The sequence below is a fragment of the Odocoileus virginianus genome, chromosome 2 (assembly GCF_023699985.2).
Source record: "Odocoileus virginianus isolate 20LAN1187 ecotype Illinois chromosome 2, Ovbor_1.2, whole genome shotgun sequence".
Taxonomy (NCBI): domain Eukaryota; kingdom Metazoa; phylum Chordata; class Mammalia; order Artiodactyla; family Cervidae; genus Odocoileus; species Odocoileus virginianus.
This window is the reverse complement of record NC_069675.1, coordinates 78,890,029-78,915,267: the sequence shown is the minus strand read 5'-3', so window position 1 is coordinate 78,915,267 and position 25,239 is coordinate 78,890,029. Positions and strand designations below refer to the sequence as shown.

Here is a 25,239-nt window from a genome sequence, read left to right as displayed (position 1 = left end):
CATACACTTAAAGAAAAAAAAAAACCTCAGCTCAATAAAAGGTGAATTTGTAAGCACTGCTCTTCCAATACTCAACATGTATTGAATATTACATATTCAGTAATACACAGTACATGCCAGGCACTGTTATATACTCTGGGGAACCTGCAGTGAACAAAACAAACATAAATCCCTGCCCTCAAGGAGTTCAGTAGATAGCTGAACCCACTGTAGTTTAGAAGTCCGACTCAAAAAAGCAATGCTTTCATGAACTAATATGGTCACAGAAAGAACAGAGGCAACACAGTAAATTAGAAAGAATAAAGTACAAGGCAGAGGCCAAGGCATTTAGTCTGTCATATAGTTCTTCATCTGCAAGATAAAGACAAACTCCATGAAATGGCCAAAGAGAAAGCTAACTGGAAAATTGTAAACATGCAAGGGAAGGAATATTTTAAAATCAACAAATAAAAAGTATATGTTATGGACAAGGACACAAAATTCCCAAGTAAGATAAAATAAGAAGATTCAAAGATAAATAATGCTTCCAGGAAACTTCTTTGGGCTATATTCCCAGACCCAAGAGGACTAGGTTCATTCTTGAAATTTTCTTTTAATTTTCCTTATTGAGATAAGAATGACATACATAGTAAAATACACAAATCTTCAGTGAACAGCTTCATGAATCCTTATTAATGCATACACCCACACAGTGTATAATTTAGAGCAAATTCAGGTGAAAAATCTGTCATGTTCAAGGTTTATTCAACTTTGTCCTTAAGTGGACTTTGGTGAAAATGTTTTCTAAGGTTAAGCCAATCTGCATTACCTGTTCTTGTCCCTGGCGACTGTAAAACTTGCCACTTAACATCCTTAATAATCCCAGTGTCTTTGGTACCTACAAAATAAACACACATCATGCAATTAAAGATCAATGGAACACTTCCTCATTGTATAAAGTCCTTTCATCGTGCAATGAAAACTCTAGCATATCTAGTATTTTAAGAAATGGTTAAGAAAATCAATAAATATCAGAAATCTTGGTGAGATTTTGTTTTTGTTTGGGAAAAAAATCAACCAAGTTACAAATCTTACAAAATAAAGTCATAATCAAATGTTTTTTAAATACATACATAAGTCTAATACAACCTATGCAAATTAGAATCTAATGAGCAGCTCTTCTCAAATGAGACTGTCCCAGGTTGCCAATAGAAACTTCATTCATGAAGAAATTGATCCTATTCTTGGAAAATACCAGAATAAAATCTAGAAACAAGTATTTGAAATAATATAACACAAGACTATTTTTGTCTCTAGATTTAAAAGCAAGAGACAAAGCTATATTTTAGAAATGGAAAATAAGTATAACTGAAGTAGTACAGAGAACTTGAAACACCAGTACACTGCTGGTGGGCACATAAAACAGCACAGCCACTGTGAAAGAGTCTGGCAATTGTTCAAAAGGTTAAGCAGAATTATCATATGACCCAGCAATTGCATCCCAAGTTTATACCCCAAAGAATTGAAAACAGGTGTTCAAATACTTGGCACAAATGTTCATAGTGACACTATTAATAATAGCCAAAATGTACAAACAACTCATATGTCCACTAACTAAAGAATGGAGGATATCTATATAACAGAGTATTATTCAGTCATAAAAAGGAATGAAGTATTGATGCATTCCACAATTTGGATGAACATCAAAAATATGTTGCTAAATCAAAGACGTCAGATATAAAATCTCATACTGTATGACTCTGTTAGTATGAAAATTTCAGCATAGGTAAATTTATGGAACCAGAAAGCAGATTAGTGATTGCCAGGAGCTGGAGAGAAGGGACTGTTTAATGGGTTTGGCATTTCCCTTTGGGGTGATGAAAATGCCTGGACCAGTGGTGGTGGTTACACAACACTGAATGTACTAAATGCCACTAAACTGTACCCTTTAAAATATTTAATGGTCAATTTTGTATTATGTGAACCTCACTTTAAAAGAAAAAGGCAAAGAGGGGAGCATGCTTGAGCTGAGGTTAAAATGTTCCTACCAGAACTTTTGAGTAACTGAAGACATTACTGGTGGTCTAGCTCCACATTTCCTCCAAAAGCAAGAAAATGCAAGAAGGGAAAAATAAATCTCCATGAAGTTTATTTCAGCTAAATTTGAAGAAGAAAAAAGATAACCCAAACTTCAAAATCACTGTAGACAGAAGGAGAAATCTCTCAATGTGTCATCTGCACTGCTCTTGCCAACCCCCACATTCCACCTACCCCAACCCAAGCCCACCATCAAGCGTGGTGGTGAGGAAAACCAGACTGAAAAAACTAATGCAGGCTCCAGAAGAACAGATGAGACAAGCTAGCACAGGGGTCTAAGGTCTATCTAAAACCACCGCCTAAAGTCACGGTCCACGAAAACTTTTCAGCAATGAAAACTGATCTGATCTATACACTGAAAGCATGAATAGGTACCTGGAAATATTAACCCAGAAAAAGCAACTCCAAGAAATAGTCCAGGAAGTCTATTAGATTCCAAAGTGAAAGTTGCTCAGTCGTGTCTGACTCTTTGTGACCCCATGGACTACATAGTCCATGGAATTCTCCAGGCCAGAATACTGTGGTGGGTAGATTTTCCCTTCTCCAGGGATCTTTCCAACCCAGGGATTGAACCCAGGTCTCCTGCACTGCAGGCAGATTCTTTACCAGCTGAGCTACAAGGGAAGCCCAAGAATATTGGAGCAGGTGAAAGTGAAGTTGTGTCCGACCTTTGCGACCCCATGGACTGTAGCCCACCAGGCTCCTCTGTCCATGGGATTCTCCAGGCAAGAATACTGGAGTGGGTTGCCATTTCCTTCTCCAGGGGATCTTCCTGACCCAGGGATCGAACCCAGCAGGTAGCCTATCCTTTTTCCAGCGGATCTTCCCAACTCAGGAGTCAAACCAGGGTCTCCTGCACTGCAGGCAGATTCTTTACCAAGCAAAGATACAGAAATCCTCAAAGCCTCCCAACAAAATGGCCAAATAATACACAAAGGAAAGATAATCCAACTCACATCAACTTTTCAAATTTCGCACCCAAAGCAAAGCCAACAATAGAGCAGTATTTTTTAAGTTCAATGAAAGAACAAGTAAACCAAAGGTCTTATATCCTTTGTGTCATCTGCACTGATATATGAAGGAAGTTTTCCTTCAAATATCCAGGCTATGAAAAGCAATTCCAAAGAATCTCAGAAACTCTTCATCTATGAGCCCTTCTCCAAACATCTATCAAAGGATGATTTCATCCAACCAAGAGGTAACTGGGAAAACTCCAAAGTGGCATTTTAAAATATATAAATAAAATAAATAAAATATATAGGTATTCACCTATGACTAAAGAAAAATGAGGACAAGAGCTGAAGCTAACGTATAAATACTGTGTATTTCGACAAAAATATAGAAATAACTAGGAAAAGGAGAAGAAAGGAGACAGGAAGGGGAAAATAAAATCAAATAACTGATTTTTGTATAAGTAATTAGAACTAAAGAATACCAATCAACTAGTAAAATATTGGAGGGCACTGATACCAGTAACACAATTTCAGTGACATCATAGAGGTAAAGCCCCACAAGGTAAATTCAAGAGAGAACAGAAAAAGAGGAAACTGATCAAGTATAGAAGACTCATGAAAAGGAAAGAAAGGGGCTGGTAGCAGGATTTAGTAGGGTGTAAGTGCCCTAAACTAAAAAGGTTTTACAATGGGAAAAATAAATGCACACTGCTTGCTGATAAACCTAACTGGCAGCAAGATTCATGATTTGGAAAAACATCCTTCAATAAGAAAAAGTGTGAGATCCAGTGAACAAACAGAGCAGCTAGCCTTGGCTGGTCCAAGCACAGCTCATCAGTAATAACAAGAAAAAAAATACAAAGCTGAAATGTCGATGTAGGCTCTTTATGAAAATATTCAGATTACTTCTATTTTCTCAGAGAAACAGGATGTCAAAAAGCCTGTATTCTTTCCACAGCAAATCCCATACTGAAGAGGCAGCAGCAGCAGCTACAAAAAAATAGTGTGGTTCCTTTCTTATGCACTTTTCCAAATTTTCCACCTTAAAAATACAAGTAGACAATAATGAACACTGTAGAACATTTCATTGTTTATCATCTCATTCGAACCTGACAAGAGCCATGAGACACGAGCAGTAAGTGCTGAGCGAGGATTCCAACTCCAGCCTTCGGACTCCTGAGCCCAGGCTCCTCCCACCCTCCCCAGTGACTGGACTCCCCCGTATCTGCTATAGCTTCTTGCCCACATCTGGGCACACAGCTGTATCCTCCAGTCCAGTAAACAAACCCTTGATGTTCTGATACCTGCAGCAGTGAATCGATGTTGAACAAATGAATAAATAAAACTCTCACACAGGTGACACCGACATTAATCTGGAAACGTTGGTCAAGGCATATATTGAATTTTGCATAGCTTCTTTTACAACCTAGCAGCCTTGAGAGATACGAGAATATACGCATCAGCAGCACTTTTTCCGTCAATAGCCACCCCAACACAATAGCAGCCTTAAACAAACAATAAGCGGTTCGATGCGAACAATATCTGCCACCTGACAAGGGGAACTAATCCTATAGCTTGAAATTACTTTGAGGGAGGGGAAGGCTACCAGAATGATTGCGAGTTTAGCTGCAGGACGCATTTAAAAGGCACTAACGTAATTAAAATACTCTTGCAGCATTTCAAGAAGTTTATCATACAGCGGAGCCCTCAATTTGCAATTCAATATTTCCCCCCACTTATTCTGTCAGTGCACAAGCAATTTTCTTTTAAGAGACTCCAATATTGAAGCTTCAGGCCAGAGAAGGAAGGACCACACATAGCAGAGCGGATTCCAATCCTTGAAGGAGGAGCAAAGTGAAAGCACAGAAAATTCAAAGAAGCCACGGTGAAAAAAAGGCTTCGTTGTACGTGACAGTTCTTCGTGCCTCCCCTGGCCCAGACTCTGTCATAAATACACTCGATGACACCCCACTGAGACAGCCCTTCACAGTTAGCCAACTTTTCTCATCTTATATCCTCCACATTTACCTATTCTTTCTGTTTTTCCCTCAACCTGTAACATTTTGACAAATTTTATAGTTAGGTGAAATGACTACACAATGAAATACCAATATACCTTTTACCTGAGTTCACCAATTAACATTTCACCATGACTGCATTTTCTGTATGCATACGTACACTTTTTAAAAAATTATTTTTTGACTGAACCATGTCAAAATAAGCTGCAGGGGCACCCTTGGTGATCCAGTGGTTAGAACTCAGTGCTTTCACTGCCATGGTCTGGGTTTAATCCTTGGTTAGAAATTAAAATCCGGGAAGCCTCATGGCACAGTCAGTTAAAAAAAATAAAAAAATAAAAACTAAGCGGCAGGGACTCCCCTGGCAGTCCAGTGGTTGGGATTTCACCTTTCAAGGCAGGGGGTTCAATCCCCTGGTTGAGGGGGTTAAGATCCCACATGCCTTGCGGCCAAAAATCAAATCATACAACAGAAGCAATACTGTAACAAATTCAATACAGATTTTTTAAAAAATAAGCTGCCGACTTAACAGTCAAGAGACAAAACTGTTCAAACTTTTTTCAGGATCTGCTCTGATACATCTCACATATAAAGCAACAAGCCAAGTGTGAAATCAGAGGGAGGAACACGACTAAATTATTACATATATGAAATACGACATCCAACTGCTATCTCATTCTTTTTTTAAATAAATTATGGGAGAATCATCACAGCATAAATTTGATGGTGCCAATGAGATGTATGTAATTTCACAAGGGGTGTGAGGAAAGCGCTAAACAGGAACTATGAGAACCAGTGCCATCCCTGCTGCCCTATTTTTTAGCTGCTAAAATCTCCCAGTGCCTTGGGCTCCTTATAAAAAAAATGTGGCTAATAAAGACCCAAACTGAACTCCTACTGGATCCTGCAGAGAGAATAAATGGGTGCCAGAGTGAGCAGAACAATCATGAATGGAAGAAAAAGCACACGGCACAGTACTATATGAACTGATCAACAAACATAAACAGCTTTAAAGTCTGGTGCCATATTGTACCAGTAAATTGACCTGATTAAAAAAAAAAAAAAAAACTTACTACTTTTTTGGGCTAAATTCATCATCACATATGTCAGCATATGCTAAAAATTAAACAAACAAACAAACAAACAAAAATGGAGGCCTACTATGATTGCTAAAGGTTTCTCTTCAAAAGTACTACTTCACTGGCTCCTCTTCAACCTTGAAACATTTAACCATCGTTTTAGAGGATTATTTTTATATCATTATTTTGAGACAGAAATAATGGAACAAATACATTCATTTTCAGACAAAAACTGGAACAAATACATTCATAGGAATAATCATCACTTATGTCATGTTTCACTTCAATCTCTTGGTTTCTTCCCTCACTAGAAAAATACAAATGCCCACCACATATCAGGCAACATGCAAAGCACAGGGTCCATAATTATGATCATACAGTTTATACAAAAAAACAAATACAAACCACAGAGTGGCCAATACGGTCAAAGTGCAAGTCGCTCAGTCGTGTCTGACTCTTTGCAACCCAGAGGACTATGCAGTCCATGGAATTCTCCAGGCCAGAATACTGGAGTGGGTAGGTGTTCCCTCCTCCAGGGTATCTTCCCAACCCAGGGATGGCGGATTCTTTACCAGCTGAGCCACGGTCAATATGGTAGAAACAATTAATATTCACTAACGTCTAGTTTTTCTCTCCTTTCTAGACACAGAAAACTACTTTCCAGACCCTTTGAAGGTAGCAGGAGCTACATGATGAGTTACAGGCAGTGAACTGTGAGCAGAAGTGATGCCAGCTCTGGTGTGAGACAGTAAGTCCCTCCTTTTACTACTCTGCTTCCCCACCTAATGCCCTAAACTGAGACAGTGGGCCCTTCAGAGTACCAGCCTCCACAGATCCTTTAATCATCACTTGGAACAAGCTTTCCAGGAAGTCATGGTATCAACAACAGGCTTTGCCACAAATAAGGGATACGCTTTCACGAGGTAAGTGATAAAAATGTCAGGATTCTTCATTTGTCTGTTTATGTGGCTAATTTTTATTATCACAGCAGAGCCTAGCCTATACTAACTGCAGCAGAAAGGAGTGACTGATAGAAAACAGAAGCTCAATAATAGAGTGAATAAATGAACAGGTGGATAAATAGTCCCAATCAATATGTAACAAAATGGAAGAGCCAAAGCAGTTAAGAACTTGAATAGGGAACTCCTGCCAGATTTTGCACTCTCATTCTGCCACTTGCTAGCTGGCTAAACCCAGCCAAATTTCACCTTCCTCATCAACAGACTTGGGCTACTGACAATACCTATCTCAAAGGGTTGCTGCTGCTGCTGCTAAGTCGCTTCAGTCGTGTCCGACTCTGTGCGACCCCATAGACGGCAGCCCACCAGGCTCCACTGTCCCTGGGATTCTCCAGGCAAGAACACTGGAGTGGGTTGCCATTTCCTTCTCCAATGCAGAAAAGTGAAAGTGAAAAGTGAAAGTAAAGTTGCTCAGTCGCGTCCGACTCTTTGCTTCCCCATGGACTGCAGCCCACCAGGCTCCTCCATCCATGGGGTTTTCCAGGCAAGAGTACTGGAGTGGGTTGCCACTGCCATCTCAAAAGGTTACTGAGAGTTAAATGAGCTACAAACCTGTGAGAGTGCTCAGAACTGCTGCCAGCGCATCAAAGGACTTAATAAATGTCAAGGTCTAAATAAGCAAGTGCAAGTAACAGTACTGCTAAATCATTTTTCTTCATATCTGCAAATATTTTTACTAAAAATGAGACCAAGTTAAATAAAGCATGCTTTAGATAAATTTGATATTTGATAGAAGTCCTAAAATTTCACTTGTATTAAGTCACTTTCCTCATTTAAGGCAGATTGCTTCTTTCTCCATATATCTTACAAAGGGCTTATCTAAGACCTTTAGATAAGGTCTAAATGAACAAAATGAAATACCATAAATGAGACTTACTGCAGTGACCCTGTCGCCGCCATGAGTAACGGGCTTATAATAGGGTGATCCTGAAAGAACTCTCCAGGCAGACAGTCCACAGCTAGCAGCTTTTGATATGCCCACTTCAGCAGTTTCACATCCACCAACCAGCAAAAGTCTAAAACAGAGAAAGGTAGAGAAGTGATAAATTAAAAATATGAACAGGACAACATCAAAACAAAGAGAGCGGAAACGCTGACTTCCACAAGGAAAACCGAAATAAAATTAGAAGGTAAATATTTTAGAGAAGACAACCAATAGACCAGATGGTTTCTCAACTAGAATTTCACCTTCAATGACAGACTGAAACATCTGAAACCAAGATGAGAACTTGGAAATGTAAAAAGAAGTGTTTTCAGGTTGGTCATTGAGTGTCTGAGACACTGTATCAACACCAATAAACGTAAATAAACCGATACACCCCTGACATAAATGCACGACCGTGTGTACAACAGATAGCTGACAGCAGCCTGCTGTGCGGCACAGGCAGCTCAGCTTGCGCCCTTTGGGGACCTGGACGGTGGGACGGTGGCGGGAGGGAGGCCAGCGAGGGAGAGGACACACGTGTACATAGATGTGAGTCACTTCAAAGTCAGCAGAAACCAACACAGCATGACAAAGCAACTATATCTCAATAAATAAAATTAATAAGCGTAAACAGATATGTCACCTCACAGACATGTATCTATTAACCACAGCAGTGCACTGGAGGTCATGAGGGCACAGTTACAGATGCTAGGGGGAAAAATGACAGCCAGGAATGCTGTGGGTGGGACACAACTATACAGTAGTAATTGTACTGAAGTAAGACTGCTCAGTAGCTTAGCCCCACATCATGACTTGTTCACTTTACTGTTTGCTATACTTCATTGCAATTAGAGGCCAGTTGGAAATGGCAACCCACTCCAGTACTCTTGCCTGGAAAATCCCATGGACAGAGGAACCTCATAGGCTACAGTCCACGGGGTCACAAAGAGTCAGACACGACTGAGCAAACGACACACGTACCAGCAGGGCAAAGCAATCTAACAAGCAGTACAAGTTAAAAGACCACTACACACAAACTAAACGGAACCCAACAGTCATGACTTTTAAAGTTAAGTCATGTGCATTAAATCTGGCAGGGCACTATATAAGACATCATAGTCACGCGTCAAAAAACAAGAAAAGGGTTTGCAAGTAAAACTTCCGGTGTCTTAAGGGAAACACTGTTGTCCCCAGTAAAAATTAGGTGATGGAGTAACAGAAGACATAAGCCACATCCTTCTCCAGGTCTTCATAAATGAAAACGGTTTCATGTTCACGTTTTTAAGAGTCCTTATTATTGAATAATACACACTGGAACATTCAGACAAAACACTACACTGTCCAGGACTGACTTCATGATACTCTAGGCTCGGGGGGTGGAGGCTCGGCTGAGGCCGCAGATGGTGTGATGCTGGCCACGAGTCCACTGTTAACCTGAATAGCAGGCACGAGGGAGTCATATAGTCTTCTATGATCATGCTACAAATTTTCCATAGGGAACTTTTATTTTTAAGTCAATTTGTTAGGAAAAACTTCTCTGAACAAATAGAAACAAAACAGGTAGCTTTCAATGTTTACATTTCTGAATCTAGTCACAGCGCTTTTTCAAACAAAAAACATGCAATTCTCACAAAGACATATCTTTAAAAATTAGTAGCCTATTGTTATAACAAAAATAAAACACAATCTGAGAATTCAACAAACCTCTAAAAGGCTAGGACAAAACAGATGCTGAGAATGGAAATAATTTCTCTACTTAGTGAGCAATACTGACCATGTATATATATATATGCACATACACACACCGTAATACTTTTTTCAAGCGGTTAAACATTATTATTTAGTTTGCACTACTATGCCATGGAGGTAACAGATACCATACCTCATTTTTAGATTTTAAAATATATGTCTAAAACTTTATGTTACCTGACTACAGAAGGACAGCTAACTAAGATTTCAGTTTCATTCTTCATCTCCTGATCTGAATTCTAGAAGACATTTCCTCCCTATGAATTCTGATAAACACGGTCACACACAGATCAAATTGGCTACAATAAGATAAGCTTGATTAAAAATGAAAGAGATTCAATAACTACTTCCAAACAGCCTTTCTGCCATTCACGCCAGACTGAAGAGTAAGTGGAAAGGAGACAGAATGATGGAACTAATCATGTATTGTTCCCACCAGATGGGATGGCAGCTTTGGGACACTGATGCTGCAGCTACAAGGCCGTGCGTGTGTTCACCCGTGCAGGCAGACAAGTGTGCTTGCTTGTGTTTAAAGGGAGGGGGGAATGAGACGATTTCATCAGCATAGTCAAAAGGCAGGTAACCAGCAGCTACCTGATACAGAGATCATACAGGGATGAACAAGGTATGCTCCCTGCATTCAAAAAGCTCGCTCTCCAATTAAGAGCACATGAAAATAAGGAACAGCTGAGAGCACAGAATTAAGGTAACACCCATATCTGAAGATGATAACCCAGGTGACATCTACTGAAGACTTCTCTTCAGTTATATGTGCCAAGGGGTATCAAACCCAAGTCAAGATGTTAACTTGGTCCATCATTTCACTGTTTTACAGGACTCAGTGTTGATGAGGGCTTAGCTCTTAGTGATTAAGGGGGAAAAAAAAAGAAAAAAGGTTGGTACTGATGCCTAACTTAGCAAATAAACCTTCTTCATCATGATTACGGTGTTAGAACAGGTGTCCTGGGCAGCACTAACCAAAATGAAGTGAAAGTATGTAACTTAACTGAAAATAGTCAATGGAAATGAGAGAAATGCAAGTCCCAGCACCATACATGCAATAAATGTTTCCGAGTAAGTAAATTTAAAGCTCCAAGTTTCTCCTGAAGTAGCACAGAGAAAGAGATGTTACAGGGTCCTCTCCTCTCCACACCCTTCCTCATTCTTCCTAGATTTCAGCAGTAAGATATGAGAAGATGAGGCAGGGGATGGGGGTCCTGGCAACAGGGGTGAGGAGTCATAAACTGATAAAGAGGGCAGCAGACAACACTAAAGCGAGAATCTGGTAAAGGACAACATCAGAAAGAAAATTTCAAAATGTTCCTGAAAGATACAAAGTTACAAACAAAGAGAGAGATACCATGTTCTCTGGGCTTCCCTGGTAGCTCAGATGGTAAAGAAACTGCCTAAAATGAGGGAAACCTGAGTTCAATTCCTGGGTCAGGAAGATCCCCTAGAGAAGGAATGACAACCCACTCCAGTGTTTTTGCCTGGGAAATCCCATGGACAGAGGAACCTGGCAGGCTACAGTCCATGGGGTCACAAAGATTCGGACACGACTGAGCGACTAACACTTTCACTTTCACCATGTTCTTTGACAAACTCCCCATACCTTAAAAATGCCAATTCTTCTTAGTCTACAAATTGAAAGAAATTTAAAAAAAAAAACAGAATTTCTTATGGAACTGAATAAACATGTAATGGAACTAAACAATATATTCAACAAAATTCACATGGGAGGGTAGAGTTCTAAAAAAAGCCAACTAGGGACTTCCCTGGTCCAGAAGTTAGGACTCCACTTCCCTGAAAGGGGCATGGGCTCAATCTTGCTTGGGGAACTAAAATCCCACATGCCGAGCAGCATGGCCATAAAAAAAAAAATTTTAACTAAAATAACTAACATAAAAAGAGTCAACTTCATTCACACTGATAAACTTTCTCTTCACGGCTTATGCACTGTGTATCCTGACCCATCAAACACTTTCCCACCCTAGTGTCATTAAGATGGTCTCCTTCAAATCTGACCATATTAAAACCTAAAATTTCCCTCCATAAAGTGCAAAGACAGGTCACACACCAGGAAAAGTTATTTATAAGACATAAAACTAACAGAGGATATGTTTTAGCAGACAGAATCCATAAAGATCTCCAACAACCAGTCACAAAGAAAAATGCACAGAGAATAAGTCACAAAAAGAGAAATACAAAAGCCAAGAATGCATATTAAACCAACAAAGATTTACACCAGCCACTCTCTCTGTTTATAGAGACACAGTAACTCTTTAAAACTACTAGTAAGACTGTAGCAATCATTTTGGAGAAGGATATGACAACATCTAAAAAATGTGCCCCCCCCCAAACAATTCTCCAAATTGCATTCTAAGATAACTCTGGAGAAATTCTCACACAGGCATATTTATCTCTTGGCAAAAGAATACCTCATACAGCACTGTTTATAATGAAGAAAAATCAGAAATATTTTAAATGTTTAAAAGGGATGAATAAGTGCAAATTCAGTCGATTGTTCAGGGAAACGTATACAGTATAAAAAGAACAAATATAAAAATATACACTAGAGATTTCCCTGGTGGTTCAGTGGTTAAAGAATCCGCCCTGCAATGCAAGGAACACAGGCTCCATTCTCGGGCAGGGAACTAAGACCTCACAAGCTGCAGAGCAACTAAACCCACCCACCGCGAGTACTGAGCCACACGCCAAACTAGAGTCCGTGCACCGCAAAGAAAGATCCCACATGGCGTGGTGAAGACCCTACTTGTCGTGACCAACATGGGTACAGCCAAATATTTAAAAAAAAAAAAAAAATATATATATATATATATATAAAGGAAGGTTGCACACCAAAACCACGGCAGCAGGTTGCCTCTAGAAGGAGGAACTTGTTTGCACTACTGTCTCTCATGCATGTATTCGGGTGTATCTACATACACACACGGCCTTCCCTTGTGGCTCAGCTGGTAAAGAATTCACCTGCAATGCGGGAGACCTGGGTTTGATCCCTGGGTCGGGAAGAACCCCTGGAGAAGGGAAAGGCTACCCACTCTAATATTCTGGCCTGGAGAATTCCACGGACTATAAATGGGGTCCCAAAGAGTCAGACACAATTGAGTGACCTTCACTTTCACTTTCTATACACACACATACACACACACCTTTAGGAAAAAAAAAAATCTTAGTATTTGTTAATTCTGGATAGTAGGTTCTCAGGTGTTCTTTAAAACATCCCCTGTACTTTTCTCTGTTTCTAACTTAAAAGTCAAGATACAGTATTCCAAATTATGTACATAACTTTCTTCCAATTAATGAAGCCCAGGAAGAAAAAAAAATTCAGTAAATTGGCTTTAACACTTAGCATCAACCCACAAGTCTTGTCAAATACTGAAAATTAAATTAGCAAATCATTTGCTTTGTGGCATTCTGAAGCTATTTATACATTAATAGTTATATCTTAAGCATCCTGTGATTTACTATTGAAATGGTCACTAGATTTTTGCAAAAATTAAGACTATATCAGTAATGTTATTTTCTGTTGCAATAATTTCCTCCACCCAGAATATTTACCTGCAGTGACAACCATAACCTCCTTAAATACACAGTATCAGGTTCTTAAGTACTTATCTTAGGAATCACATTTTGAAGCAAGCCCTTATTTTTTTAATTATTCTATAAAGATAAAAAGTAATACGAAATTTCTGTAGCACATATTAAATTCTGAAGACTAAAGCACACTATGTGGAAGAGTTAAAACCCCTTCTCGTTAACTGAAACGAGAGAGCAGGAGACAGGAATTAACTTTCCCAATAATCTTTCACCTCAAAATTTTGTGGAAAATAGGAAAATCATGGGTCAGGGAATCAGATATATTAGGTTCAAATATCTTTGCACTCAAGTAACTGTAATATTAGTTTCCTTCATGCCATCAAAATTATAAATGCAAACCATGTGTTAAGCAATCAGGAATGTGTGAGACAAATGAAGAGCTCACTTTAACAAACCACTTCTAATTCTCAAGATTAATTTGCAGTGGCGAGCTTAGCTCTCCCAAAGCATCGGTACCAACCGTGGGGTGAGGCTCAGGCACCTTCCTTTCTCAGATGGCTGGGGACATGTATTCACCCACGAGAATGACAACAGCACAGTCCACTCCAGGGGAAAGAACGAGCCAACCTGGACCACGCCCGCGGGGACCCCTGAGTTAGACACAAAGCAAGCCTGAAGGACCAATTAGCTGCATGGGAGCCGAGGTCAAGGAAAGGTCACAGGGTTAACACCAGAGAAAGGTTTATCCCTTCAACAATTTCCTGGCAGATAAAGAGATCAGATAAAGAGCCTCCTCAGCCAAGAACACGAGGTACAAGAGCACAGAGCTGAGTCTGTAAACGGTGTGCTGGGAGGATGCTCAGAAAGGGCGTGAGTGCTCCCAGCCTGTAAAAGGCGAGCAGGGCAGAAACTTAGAAGGGGTCCTTAACAACATGAGATGGTTTATGCTGCTCTCTTCCTGAGCACGTATCACCTTCTCCTTTCTAAACTGTAACCGCTACTTAAAGCACGCCTCCATCACTGAACTTAACCCACTCGGACACAGAGACTGTGTCTATATCCTTCAAAGCATTTACATGTCGGTTTCATTCAGGAAACGGCTCTGCGCACAGAACTGCTGGGGCTGGAAGATAAATCCGACACAGGGTCCTCGTCCTTGGCTTAACCTCTCACGGCTTCAGTTCTCCCACCTGAGAAATGAACAGGCTGAGCCAAGTGATGGATGAAACTCTTTGCCAGCTCTGACATTCTAAGAGTCTAAAACTCAAAGCAGGATGTCGGTACCAGACAAGAAAAATAAGCTGTAAGTGATGGAGCCAAAAAACACACGGAGTGAATTAAATGAGAGGCCAGGACAGAGCAAGAGGCAGTGAGAAGAGGGTGGCCAGCCCCCTCTGAGGAAAGGGAGGGAGGAACGGACCATGTGCCCCTACGTACCACACCAGGTGAGATTCCAATGAACTGGGAGAGCTAAACGTGACCCTACGGATTGACTCCAAGAAGAATTATAAACAGTTTATTAAGAAGGGGCTTCTGTCTAGTCATTGTTGAAACAATCTGCCATCTAGTGGCTTAAAACTCCTTAAAGTCAAGGACATGAATCTGAAATAATAGAGTGAGAAATTCTTGTATGTACCCTGTCCAATCACCCACAGGCTTGTGGCATAGACCAGCAAGGAAGGGGTGGGTGGGGGAGAATAATTACATGTCGCCAAATTAAAAGTTCTTAAGAGCATGCCTGGCAAAATAAGGGCTCAAAAACTATTACCTACTACTTCACAGATTGGAGACAATCCTCTCTCAGGATCACAGAAATGTTCCCAATTTTAATTCATTTTACTTTGCTCTTAACTATTCGGACACGACTGAGCGACTGAACTGAACTGATTCTTTACTGAGCTTCCCTGGTGTCTCAGATGGTAAAGACTGTGCCTGCAATGCAGGAGACTAGGTTCAATTCCTGGGGTGGGGAGATCCCCTGGAGAAAAAAATGGCTAACCGCTCCAGTATTCTTGCCTGGAGAACCCAATGGACCGAGGAGCCTGGCGGGCTACAGTCCATGAGGTCGCTAAGAGTCAGACACAACTGAGCGACTAACACTTTCACTTCACTTTCATTCCTTACCACAAAAATCTTACCAGTTGCTTATTGAAAATTCTGTTCAGCTTGAATTTCTTGGACGTCTCTGCCCCAGATGCCTTCCCTTAATCCACAGTTGATGTCAATGATGATAATCTAAAATCCTAACCCCCTCCTAAGCATCAGGATGGATTTAGGCAACTTCACTGCAAAGGCACAATATAACATGTTCAGCATCCCTCTATCTGATCTATTCCATGTCTACTTTGAATTCTGATTTCAGAACTGCCCAGGTTCTGAAGCCAAATTCTCACCTTCTATTCCAATTGCTCAAACTTGTCCACTCAGGAAAATAAGTCTTGTCTTCAAACCCTACCCCACCCTCACTGAATCCTACTAACTGTTGTCTGCCAGCTGTCCTTCACTGTGGGTCTTTCCACAATGTCTGATATCAAAATCACGGCCACAGATCTGCTGTTAAACACCACCTAGTAGTCTGCACGAGGCATCCTTGTGCTCAAGCAGCTTGCTAAAACCGCCACCTACTGTCTGTGTCCAGTGCAGTGCCAGCAAAATGTGACCCAAAAAGAGTGACTTGTCCTGAGGTCACAGAGCTAACAGGTAGCAAATATTTCCTGTCTCCCAATCCAGTGCATGTACAGTACAGTATGATGAAAAGACACCCTTTTCATCAGAGGGGACTGGAATGTAAAAGTAGGAAGTCAAGAGATACTTGGAGTAACAGGCAAATTTGGCCTTGGAGTAAGTACAAAATGAAGCAGGGCAAATGCTAACAGAGTTTTGCCAAGAGAATGCACTGGTCACAGCAAACACCCTCTTCCAACAACACAAGAGACGACTCTACACATGGAAATCACCATATGGTCAATTCCTAAATCAGACTGATTATGTTCTTTGAAGCCAAAGACGGAGAAGTCTATACAGTCAGCAAAAACAAGACAGGGAGTTGGCTGTGGCTCAGATCATGAACTCCTGATTAACGAATTCAGACTTAAATCGAAGAAACTAGGGAAAACCACTAGACCATTCAGGTATGACCTAAATCAAATCCCTTGCAATTATACAATGGAAGTGACAAATAGATTCAAAGGATTAGATCTGACAGACAGAGTGCCTATAGAACTATGGACAGAGGTTCCTGACATTCTATAGGAGGCAGGGATCAAGACCATTCCCAAGAAAAAGAAATGCAAAAAGGCAAAACGGTTGTTTGAGAAGGCCTTACAAATAGCTGAGAAAAGAAGAGAAGCTAAAGGCAAAGGAGAAAAGGAAAGATATACCCATTTGAATGCAGAGTTCCAAAGAGTAGCAAGGGGAGGTAAGAAAGCCTTCCTCAGTGATCATGGAAATAGAGAACAACAGAATGGGAAAGACTAGAGATCTCTGCAAGAAAATTAGAGATACCAAGGGAATATTTCATGCAAACATGGGCACAAAAAGGACAGAAATGGTATGGACCTAACAGAAGCAGAAGATATTAAGAAGAGGTGGCAAGAATACACAGAAGAACTGTACAAAAAAGATCTTCATGACCCAGATAACCAAGATGGTGTGATCACTCACACAGAGCCAGACATCCTAGAATAGGAAGGCAAGTGGGCCTTAGGAAGCATCACTATGAACAAAGCTAGTGGAGGCGATAGAATTCCAATTGAGCTATTTCAAATCCTCAAAAATGATGCTGTGTAAGTGCTGCACTCAATATGCCAGCAAATTTGGAAAACTCAGCAGTGGCCATAGGACTGGAAAAGGTCAGTTTTCATTCCAATCCCAAAGAAAGGCAATGCCAAAGAATGTTCAAACTACTGCACAATTGTACTCATCTCACATGCTAGCAAAGTAATGCTCAAAATTCTCCAAGCCAGGCTTCAACAGTACATGAACTGTGAACTTCCAGATATTCAAGCTGGATTTAGAAAAGACAGAGGAACCAGAGATCAAACTGCCAACATCCACTGGATCATCAAAAAAGCAAGAGAGTTTCAGAAAAACATCTACTTCTGCTGGCATACTGATTATGCCAAAGCCTTTGGTTGTGTGGATCACAAGAAACTGTGGAAAATTCTTCAAGACATGGGAATACCAGACCATCTTACCTGCCTCCTGAGAAACCTGCATGCAGGTCAAGAAGCAACAGTTAGAATCAGACATGGAACAACGGACTGATTCCAAGTTGGGAAAGGAGTACATCAAGGCTGTATATTGTCACCCTGCTTATTTAACTTATATGCAGAGTACATCATGAAAAATGCCGGGCTGAATGAAGCACAAGCTGGAATCAAGATTGCCAGGAGAAATATCAATAAACTCAGATATGCAGATGACACCACACTTACGGCAGAAAGTGAAGAGTAACTGAAGGGCCTCTTGATGAAAATGAAAGAGGAGAGTGAAAAAGCTGGCTTAAAAACTCAACATTCAGAAAACTAAGATCATGGCATCTGGTCCCATCACTTCATGGCAAATAGATGGGGAAACAATGGGAAACAGTGTCAGACTTTATTTTGGGGGGCTCCAAAATCACTGCAGATGGTGAATGCAGCCATGAAATTAAAACACACTTGCTCCTTGGGAGAAAAGCTATGACCAACCTAGAGAGCATATTAAAAAGGCAGAGATATTACTTTGCCAACAAAGGTCCGTCTAGTCAAAGTTATGGTTTTTCCAGTAGTCATGTATGGATGTGAGAATTGGACAATAAAGAAAGCTGAGCGCCAAAGAATTGATGCTTTTGAACTGTGGTACTGGAGAAGACTCTTGAGAGTCCCTTGGACTGCAAGGATATTCAACCAGTCCATTCTAAAGGAAATCAGCACTGAATATTCATTGGAAGGACTGATGCTGAAGCTGAAACTCCAATACTTTGGTGACCTGATGTAAAGAGCTGACTTATTTGAAAAGACCCTGATCTGGGAAAGAATGAAGGTGGGAGGAGAAGGGGATGACAGAAGATGAGATAGTTGGATGCCATCACTGACCAAACATACATGAGTTTGAGTAAACTCTGGGAGTTGGTGATGGACAGGGAAGCCTGGCGTGCTGCAGTCCATGGGGTTGCAAAGAGTCAGACACGACGGAGCAACTGAACTGAACTGAATCCGGTATACATTCTATCACATCACAAATGTATTTTTTAAATTTTCTTTTTGTATATAAACCATAATTAAGCATCATTCCTTAATTCCTATAAAATAACCAAACATAATCATCTTCTTTCATCTCTTTACTTCCAAGAGAGATCCACAATAGCTGGCATCACTCCAAGTATAAGAAGAAATTCAATCTGGTCCAAGTCACTTCTTAAAATTTTATTTCCATAAATTCTTCAGAAGGATTGTGGAAATAGTCCTTAAAGTTAGGGGCCAGGGGGGCAGGGTGGGAGGGAGTATAACCCAGGTACAAAATACCCTGCTTAAGATTAATGAAATTCACTGACATACAAAGTTATCATATATCAGGTTAAACTACAACCACAACACTCAGAGAGGAGAGACAAAGACTGGTTATTTACCACCTGTAGGAATTCAAAACTTTATCAAGGCCTACAAGGGCCCATTTAAGTGTAAATAACTATAACATAATGAGAACTAGCCTCTTCTCTCAAAGACTCTCCATGTAGAGGACTGATGGATGGGTTAACAATGATTTCCAAATAATTTTTTTTCAATGTTAGGCCAAAGAAAAGTAAAAGTAATAAAGCACTGTCATTGACTTAAAAGACAGCTGAAGGCTGCTAAGAACCAAGATGCTTCTGAGTCATGCATGTCTCCCTATCTGTAATATATTCTGGATAAAAACAGATCACAGGATGTGGCCAAGACTTCCCTACCTCACCAGAAACAAATACTTGTTTAAGAAAAAAAGAAAAGTTAGTCCATGAAGCTCAGCAAGTTCCTTAATTCACATCTACGGAGCTTCCTCTCTGCCAAGACGATGGAGCTTTCTCATCTAACAACAGGACCTCTTCGTTTCTCTTCTAAAAACCAACCTGAACTCATGGAAAGAAGAATTTGCTCACACTGGAAGAATGAGCATTTGAAAGGCAACATGAAAAGCTCCTTAATGTAAGTTAAGATACTCAATTTCTGACATTCACACTTGCCAGCTACAAAGCTGCACATTAATCTCTCAAATGTCAATAGCCCCTACATTATCAAAGGCCAAACACTCTCTCGCTGCAGTGGAAGATAATCAACAAGGATCAGGACTATGGCACTCATTCCTTTTCTAGAAGCACTCTTTCATAAAATTATTAAATCTTATCTAGCTAGGGCTTATGAGAAATTTCCTAATGCAATTTAGACCTAACTGCTGCTCCAGCTGTCAATACAGTATATCTTTTACACACCACCGACCTGATTCTCACAGAATATATATGACCTTAGGAACCAGAAAGAAAGACGGGCAATTTTACAGCAATGTAATGGATGTAAAGGCTCACTGATTAGCTCCCCAAAGCATCTCATAGGTCTATATGGATCTTACAGCTTATAAAAGAATAAAACTTTACTCATGCTCTTCGGCAAACCCTTAAGGTAGGGTATTCTCAACACTCTCTCCTCCACAGGATAAAGGTAACACATTTGTGGGACATTTCCCTAACTGCGGGTGATGTGCTGAGATGGTAGGCCCTCTGCCTACCCTACCCACACCGCTTCCCAGCCCACGCCCAGGACTGATTCCTTTCCCTTCTGTTCCAGTGAGGTTGTCATGTCTCCTGAGAGCTCATGCACACATGACATTTTTGATCCCCCCACTAAGTACAACTCATGGGATAAAGGGAATATGGTAAGTAAATGAATGTGAAGGACGCCTGCATTTAAAAACGCTGAGGGAGGGATATTCAAGTGGGAGGGGACATGGGTAAACCTATGGCTGATTCATGTTGATGCTTGGTAGAAACCAATGCCATACTGTAAAGCAATTATCCTTCCATTAAACATAAATAAATTTTTAAAAATAAAATAAATAAAATGCTGCATGCTGTTTAGGGGAAATCAGAAACCCACAAGAGATGACCAAATCCGGAGACACAGCCCTTTAGTGCTGCAGTATGCCATTACTTAAAGTGTTCCTCAGTATCCCCTAAAATTAACAGCTTTCTAAAGACGATCTCCTCGTCCATCTTCTGAGACCTGCACAGAATAGTAGCAAATACTATGAGTGCACATTCAGAAGAATGCAATCACCCAACTACTCTTTAGCCAGTTCACTCCTACCTAACTGTTCTCTATATACAGGCAAGCTGACAACCTAGCTTATTACTCCTTGTAAATGTTGTCTCACATTCTTTTTGTAGAATCTGTATCTGGCTTAACACAGGTGACTAAAAGGGGGGGAAATCACTCAAATGCTTGAATTAATCCTTAACACAACCATGAAACATTATTAATCAATCATGGTTTTTCCCTATAGACCATATGAAACATAGGTATCTTTCTTAACATAAACCTGGGTATCTTTCTTAACATAAAGATAAAAGTGTTCAGTTGGTGGGAATGTAAGTTGGTGCAACCACTAGCGAAAACAGTATAGAGATTCCTCAGAAAACTAAAGTAGCCCTATGATCCTGCAGTCCACCTCCTGGGCATATATCCAGACGAAACTATAATTCAAAAAGATACATGCACCACTGTATTCACAGTAGTGCTATTTATAATAGCCAAGGGTATCACTTAGCCAGATATCGAAACAACCTAAATGTCCATCAACAGACGAGTGGATAAAGAGGATGGGGTGTGTATACACACACACACACACAAAACTGATGTATTACTCACTCATTAAGAAATATGCAATGTCATTTGAAGCAACATGGATGGACCCAGAGATTAAAGTCAGAAAGAAAAAGACAAATATCACATGATATAACTTATATGTGGAATCTAAAATATGATACAAATCAACGTATCTGTAAAAACAGACTCACAGATATAGAGAACACGCTTGTGGTTGCCCAGGGGGCGGGAGGGGAAGGGAGGGAAGGAATGGGAGTTTGGGATCAGTAGAACTTCACTATTAGAAAGGAGACGATAAACAAGGTCCTACTGTACAGCACAGGAAACTATATCCAATATCCTATGAGAAATCATAATGGAAAGGAATACATACGTGTACAACTGAGTCATTTTACAGTAAAGAAGAAATATAACATTGTCAATCAACTATACTTCAATAGTTTTTGTAAAAAACATACACCCTTTTTACTATATGTGAATTAAAAGTAATTTTAAAACTTAAAAAGAAAGTGTTCAAATGAAAACCTGCTTAAAGGATCTTTTTTCTTTCCAATTCACTCTTTATTACAGTTTTACTGAAGTTGTGATTTACATTCCATGAAACTCACGGGAATGAGAGATCTTTAGGAGCACTGGAAATATTCTAGAACTTACTGGCGTAGAACTTGCACAAACTTACATATTTATTAAAAATCACTGAATTATACACTTAAAATACCAAAGCGTCATCAAGGATTCCAAGAATGAGTGGCTTCTCAAAAGGGACCAAGAAAAGAGGCTTGTTTTCCACCTTTTGTGTTTGTTGAAATATAATTCAGGACCTAGAAAAAGTTAGCTTCCAACACTAATTACCTTTCAGCAGTTATAAAAGAACTGTTGGAGGCTCAAAGTTAAATAAGTCAGATTTTGTTTGTAGAAATTTACAATAAAATTAGGATCAAAACCTCAAAACAACAAGAACAACAAAAAGCTGGTGAAAGTGGAAGCTGTCATTTAAAAATATAAACAGTAGTCCCACCCACCCACAGTTTCACCTTTTGCAACTTCAGTTACCCACAGTCAACTGCAGTCCAAAAACATGAAGTGGAACATTCCAGAAATAAACAGTTTACAAGTTTTAAACTGCACACCACTCAGTAGTGTAACGAAATCCCGCACCTTCCTGTGCCATTCTGCTACACCCTGCCCCGAGAGATGACATGCCTTTGGCCAGTGCGCCCCACCCTTCAGGCACTCATTAGCCATCCACGTTATCAGAGCTGGATGGTGAGGCACTGCAATGCTTGTGTTCACGTAAGCCTTATTTTACTTAAAAACGGCCCCAAGCACAAGAGTAGTGATGATGGCAGTTCAAATATTCTCTGTGCCTTATTTATAAATTAAACTTTACCACAGGTATGTATGTATGTGTGTGGGGGGGGGACACTATATACAGGGTTCAGTACTATATGAAGTTTCAGGCATCCCCTGATGGTCTTGGGGCATACACCCTGTGGATAGGGCAGACTACTGTATTGTATTTTAACTTACTCATATTACGTGCATGCCCTTATTTGTGAATGTGTGACTCCCAAAATAGACTGTCCACTCCTGGAGGGCAGCACCACAACCTAATCACCACCAGGCGCACAACCCACCTGTACTAAAAGTTTAATGTAGCCCCTTCTAAACATGCAGAGGTACGAGATTCCTCCTAGCTGGAATCCCGGTACAACATAAGCCAAAACTAACACACAAAGGCAACACCGAGAACAGAAAACAGGAGGAAGTGTCTGGGTAAGTGTAGGAGGGAGAGCAAAACTGGAATACGAGATAGTCTGGAGAGGATAAAATGCATTCTTAGGCTGTGAGTAGAAGATGAAAAAGAAAAGTCAAAATCAGCAAATCCACAGAGCTTATCCCAAAGCTTCTCAACTAATTTTTCTTTCGTATTACCCAACTTACCACCTCAATTTCTCTTCTTCAACAGTGCTCTCAATAAAACCTTGAGTTTGTGTATTACCAATTTATCCTAACTCCAGTCTGGCTGATTTATTTCACATTTACAGAATCCTTGTGGATGAAAAATACCACAGGCTCACATTACTAGAGTAACCAAAAATAAATAAAAAATATGATGAATATTTCAGGTTCTTTTGTTAAAAAAAGATCAAATAATGGAAAATATAAACAACTAGCAATATTTTTGTCATGCACAACAAGGCATTTACATGTATTCCTTGCTTTATAACAATTCTCATTCAGAAACCTTAATATAGTCATCCATCTCCAAGCTGACTGCTGTCACAAATTGTATATGACTGCAAAACCAAGAAGAGGCTCTCCTTCAGTGGTTTCATAATTCACCTTTCCAAAACTTTCATTTTGAGACCACTCCTCCAGAAATACCTTTATTTACTTACATCCTATGCCACAAAGTGAAAGCCTTAAGAAATAATGAATATAGTCTCACTTATGACAAGTTATTATCATGTAATAACTACTGAGTGTATGATAATTTCAAACCTATGATCCCAAGAGAACCTCACTTACCTTCCTGAAATACTGCTAGGACGTCTAATACTGACCTTGGTTAAAAAAAAAAAAAAGACAGACAATGGAGGAGTCATCATGAAATACACAAAGCAAAAGCCAGAGTTGGGGGGATGATTCAGAGGATAATGAGAGCTATGGGAGAGAGGCAGATGATGCTGCTGACCTCCTGCTGTATGATCCATCTGCACCCCTGGGCTAGGGGACCCCTGTCCTATGTGATTCCATTTACATATTCATATGACAAACCTAGACATCATAGTAAAAAGCAGAGACATCACTTTGCCTACAAAGGTCCATATAGTCAAAGCTATGTTTTTTCCAGTAGTCACGTACGGATGTGAGAGTTGGACCATAAAGGAGACTAAGTGTCCAAGAATTGATGCTTTCAAAAACTGGTGCTGGAGAAGACTCTTGAGAGTCCCTTGGACAGTAAGATCAAACCAGCCAATCCTAAGAGAAATTAACCCTGAATATTCAGAAAACTAAGATCATGGCATCTGGTCCCATCACTTCATGAGAAATAGATGGGGAGACAGTGGAAACAGTGTCAGACTTTATTTTTGTGGGCTCCAAAATCACTGCAGATGGTGATTGCAGCCATGAAATTAAAAGATGCTTACTCCTTAGAAGGAAAGTTATGACCAACCTAGATAGCATATTAAAAAGCAGAGACATTACTTTGCCAACAAAGGTCCGTCTAGTCAAGGCTATGGTTTTTCCAGTGTTCATGTATGGATGTGAGAGTTGGACTGTGAGGAAAGCTGAGTACTGAAAAATTGATGCTTCTGAACTATGGTGTTGGAGAAGACTCTTGAGAGTCCCTTGGACTGCAAAGAGATCCAACCAGTCCAACCTAAAGGAGATCAGTCCTGGGTATTCATTGGAAGGACTGATGCTGAAGCTGAAACTCCAATACTTTGGCCACCTCATGCGAAGAGTTGACTCATTGGAAAAGACCCTGATGTTGGGAGGGATTGGAGGAGAAGGGGACGACAGAGGATGAGATGGCTGGATGGCATCACCGACTCGATGGGCATGAGTTTGAGTAAACTCCAGGAGTTGGTGATGGACAGGGAGGCCTGGCGTGCTGCGATGCATGGTATCGCAAAAAGTCGGATACGACTGAGCAACTGAACTGAACTGATTCATTGGAATGACTGATGCTGAAGCTCCAATACTTTGGCCACCTAATGCAAAGAGTCAACCCACTGGAAAAGACCCTGATGCTGGGAAAGATTGAGGGGGGCAAGAGGAAAAGGGGGTGACAGAGGATGAGATGGTTGGATGGCATCACCAACTCAATGGAAACAAGTTTGAGCAAACACCAGGAGATAGTGAAGGACAGGGAAACCTGGCGTGCTGTAGTCCATGGGATCGCAAAGAGTCAGACACTACTTAGCAACTGAACAACAATAACAAATACATTATGTATCATAACTAAATATGAATAAGTGGTAAAACTATAAAGAAAGCAAGAGATCTAAGCAAA

At 40.3% G+C, this 25,239-nt stretch overlaps 1 protein-coding gene across 1 annotated transcript in view; it reads right to left on the bottom strand.

Moving 5' to 3' along the window:
• NBAS (NBAS subunit of NRZ tethering complex) overlaps nt 1-25,239 on the bottom strand; it is a 312,019-nt gene that overhangs the window by 255,211 nt on the left and 31,569 nt on the right. The window contains exons 10-11 of the mRNA XM_070451500.1: nt 8,023-8,161; nt 809-877 (exon numbers count right to left, since the gene is read on the bottom strand). Of these exons, the coding sequence (XP_070307601.1) occupies nt 809-877; nt 8,023-8,161 (208 nt within the window). The remainder of the gene's footprint in view (nt 1-808; nt 878-8,022; nt 8,162-25,239) is intronic.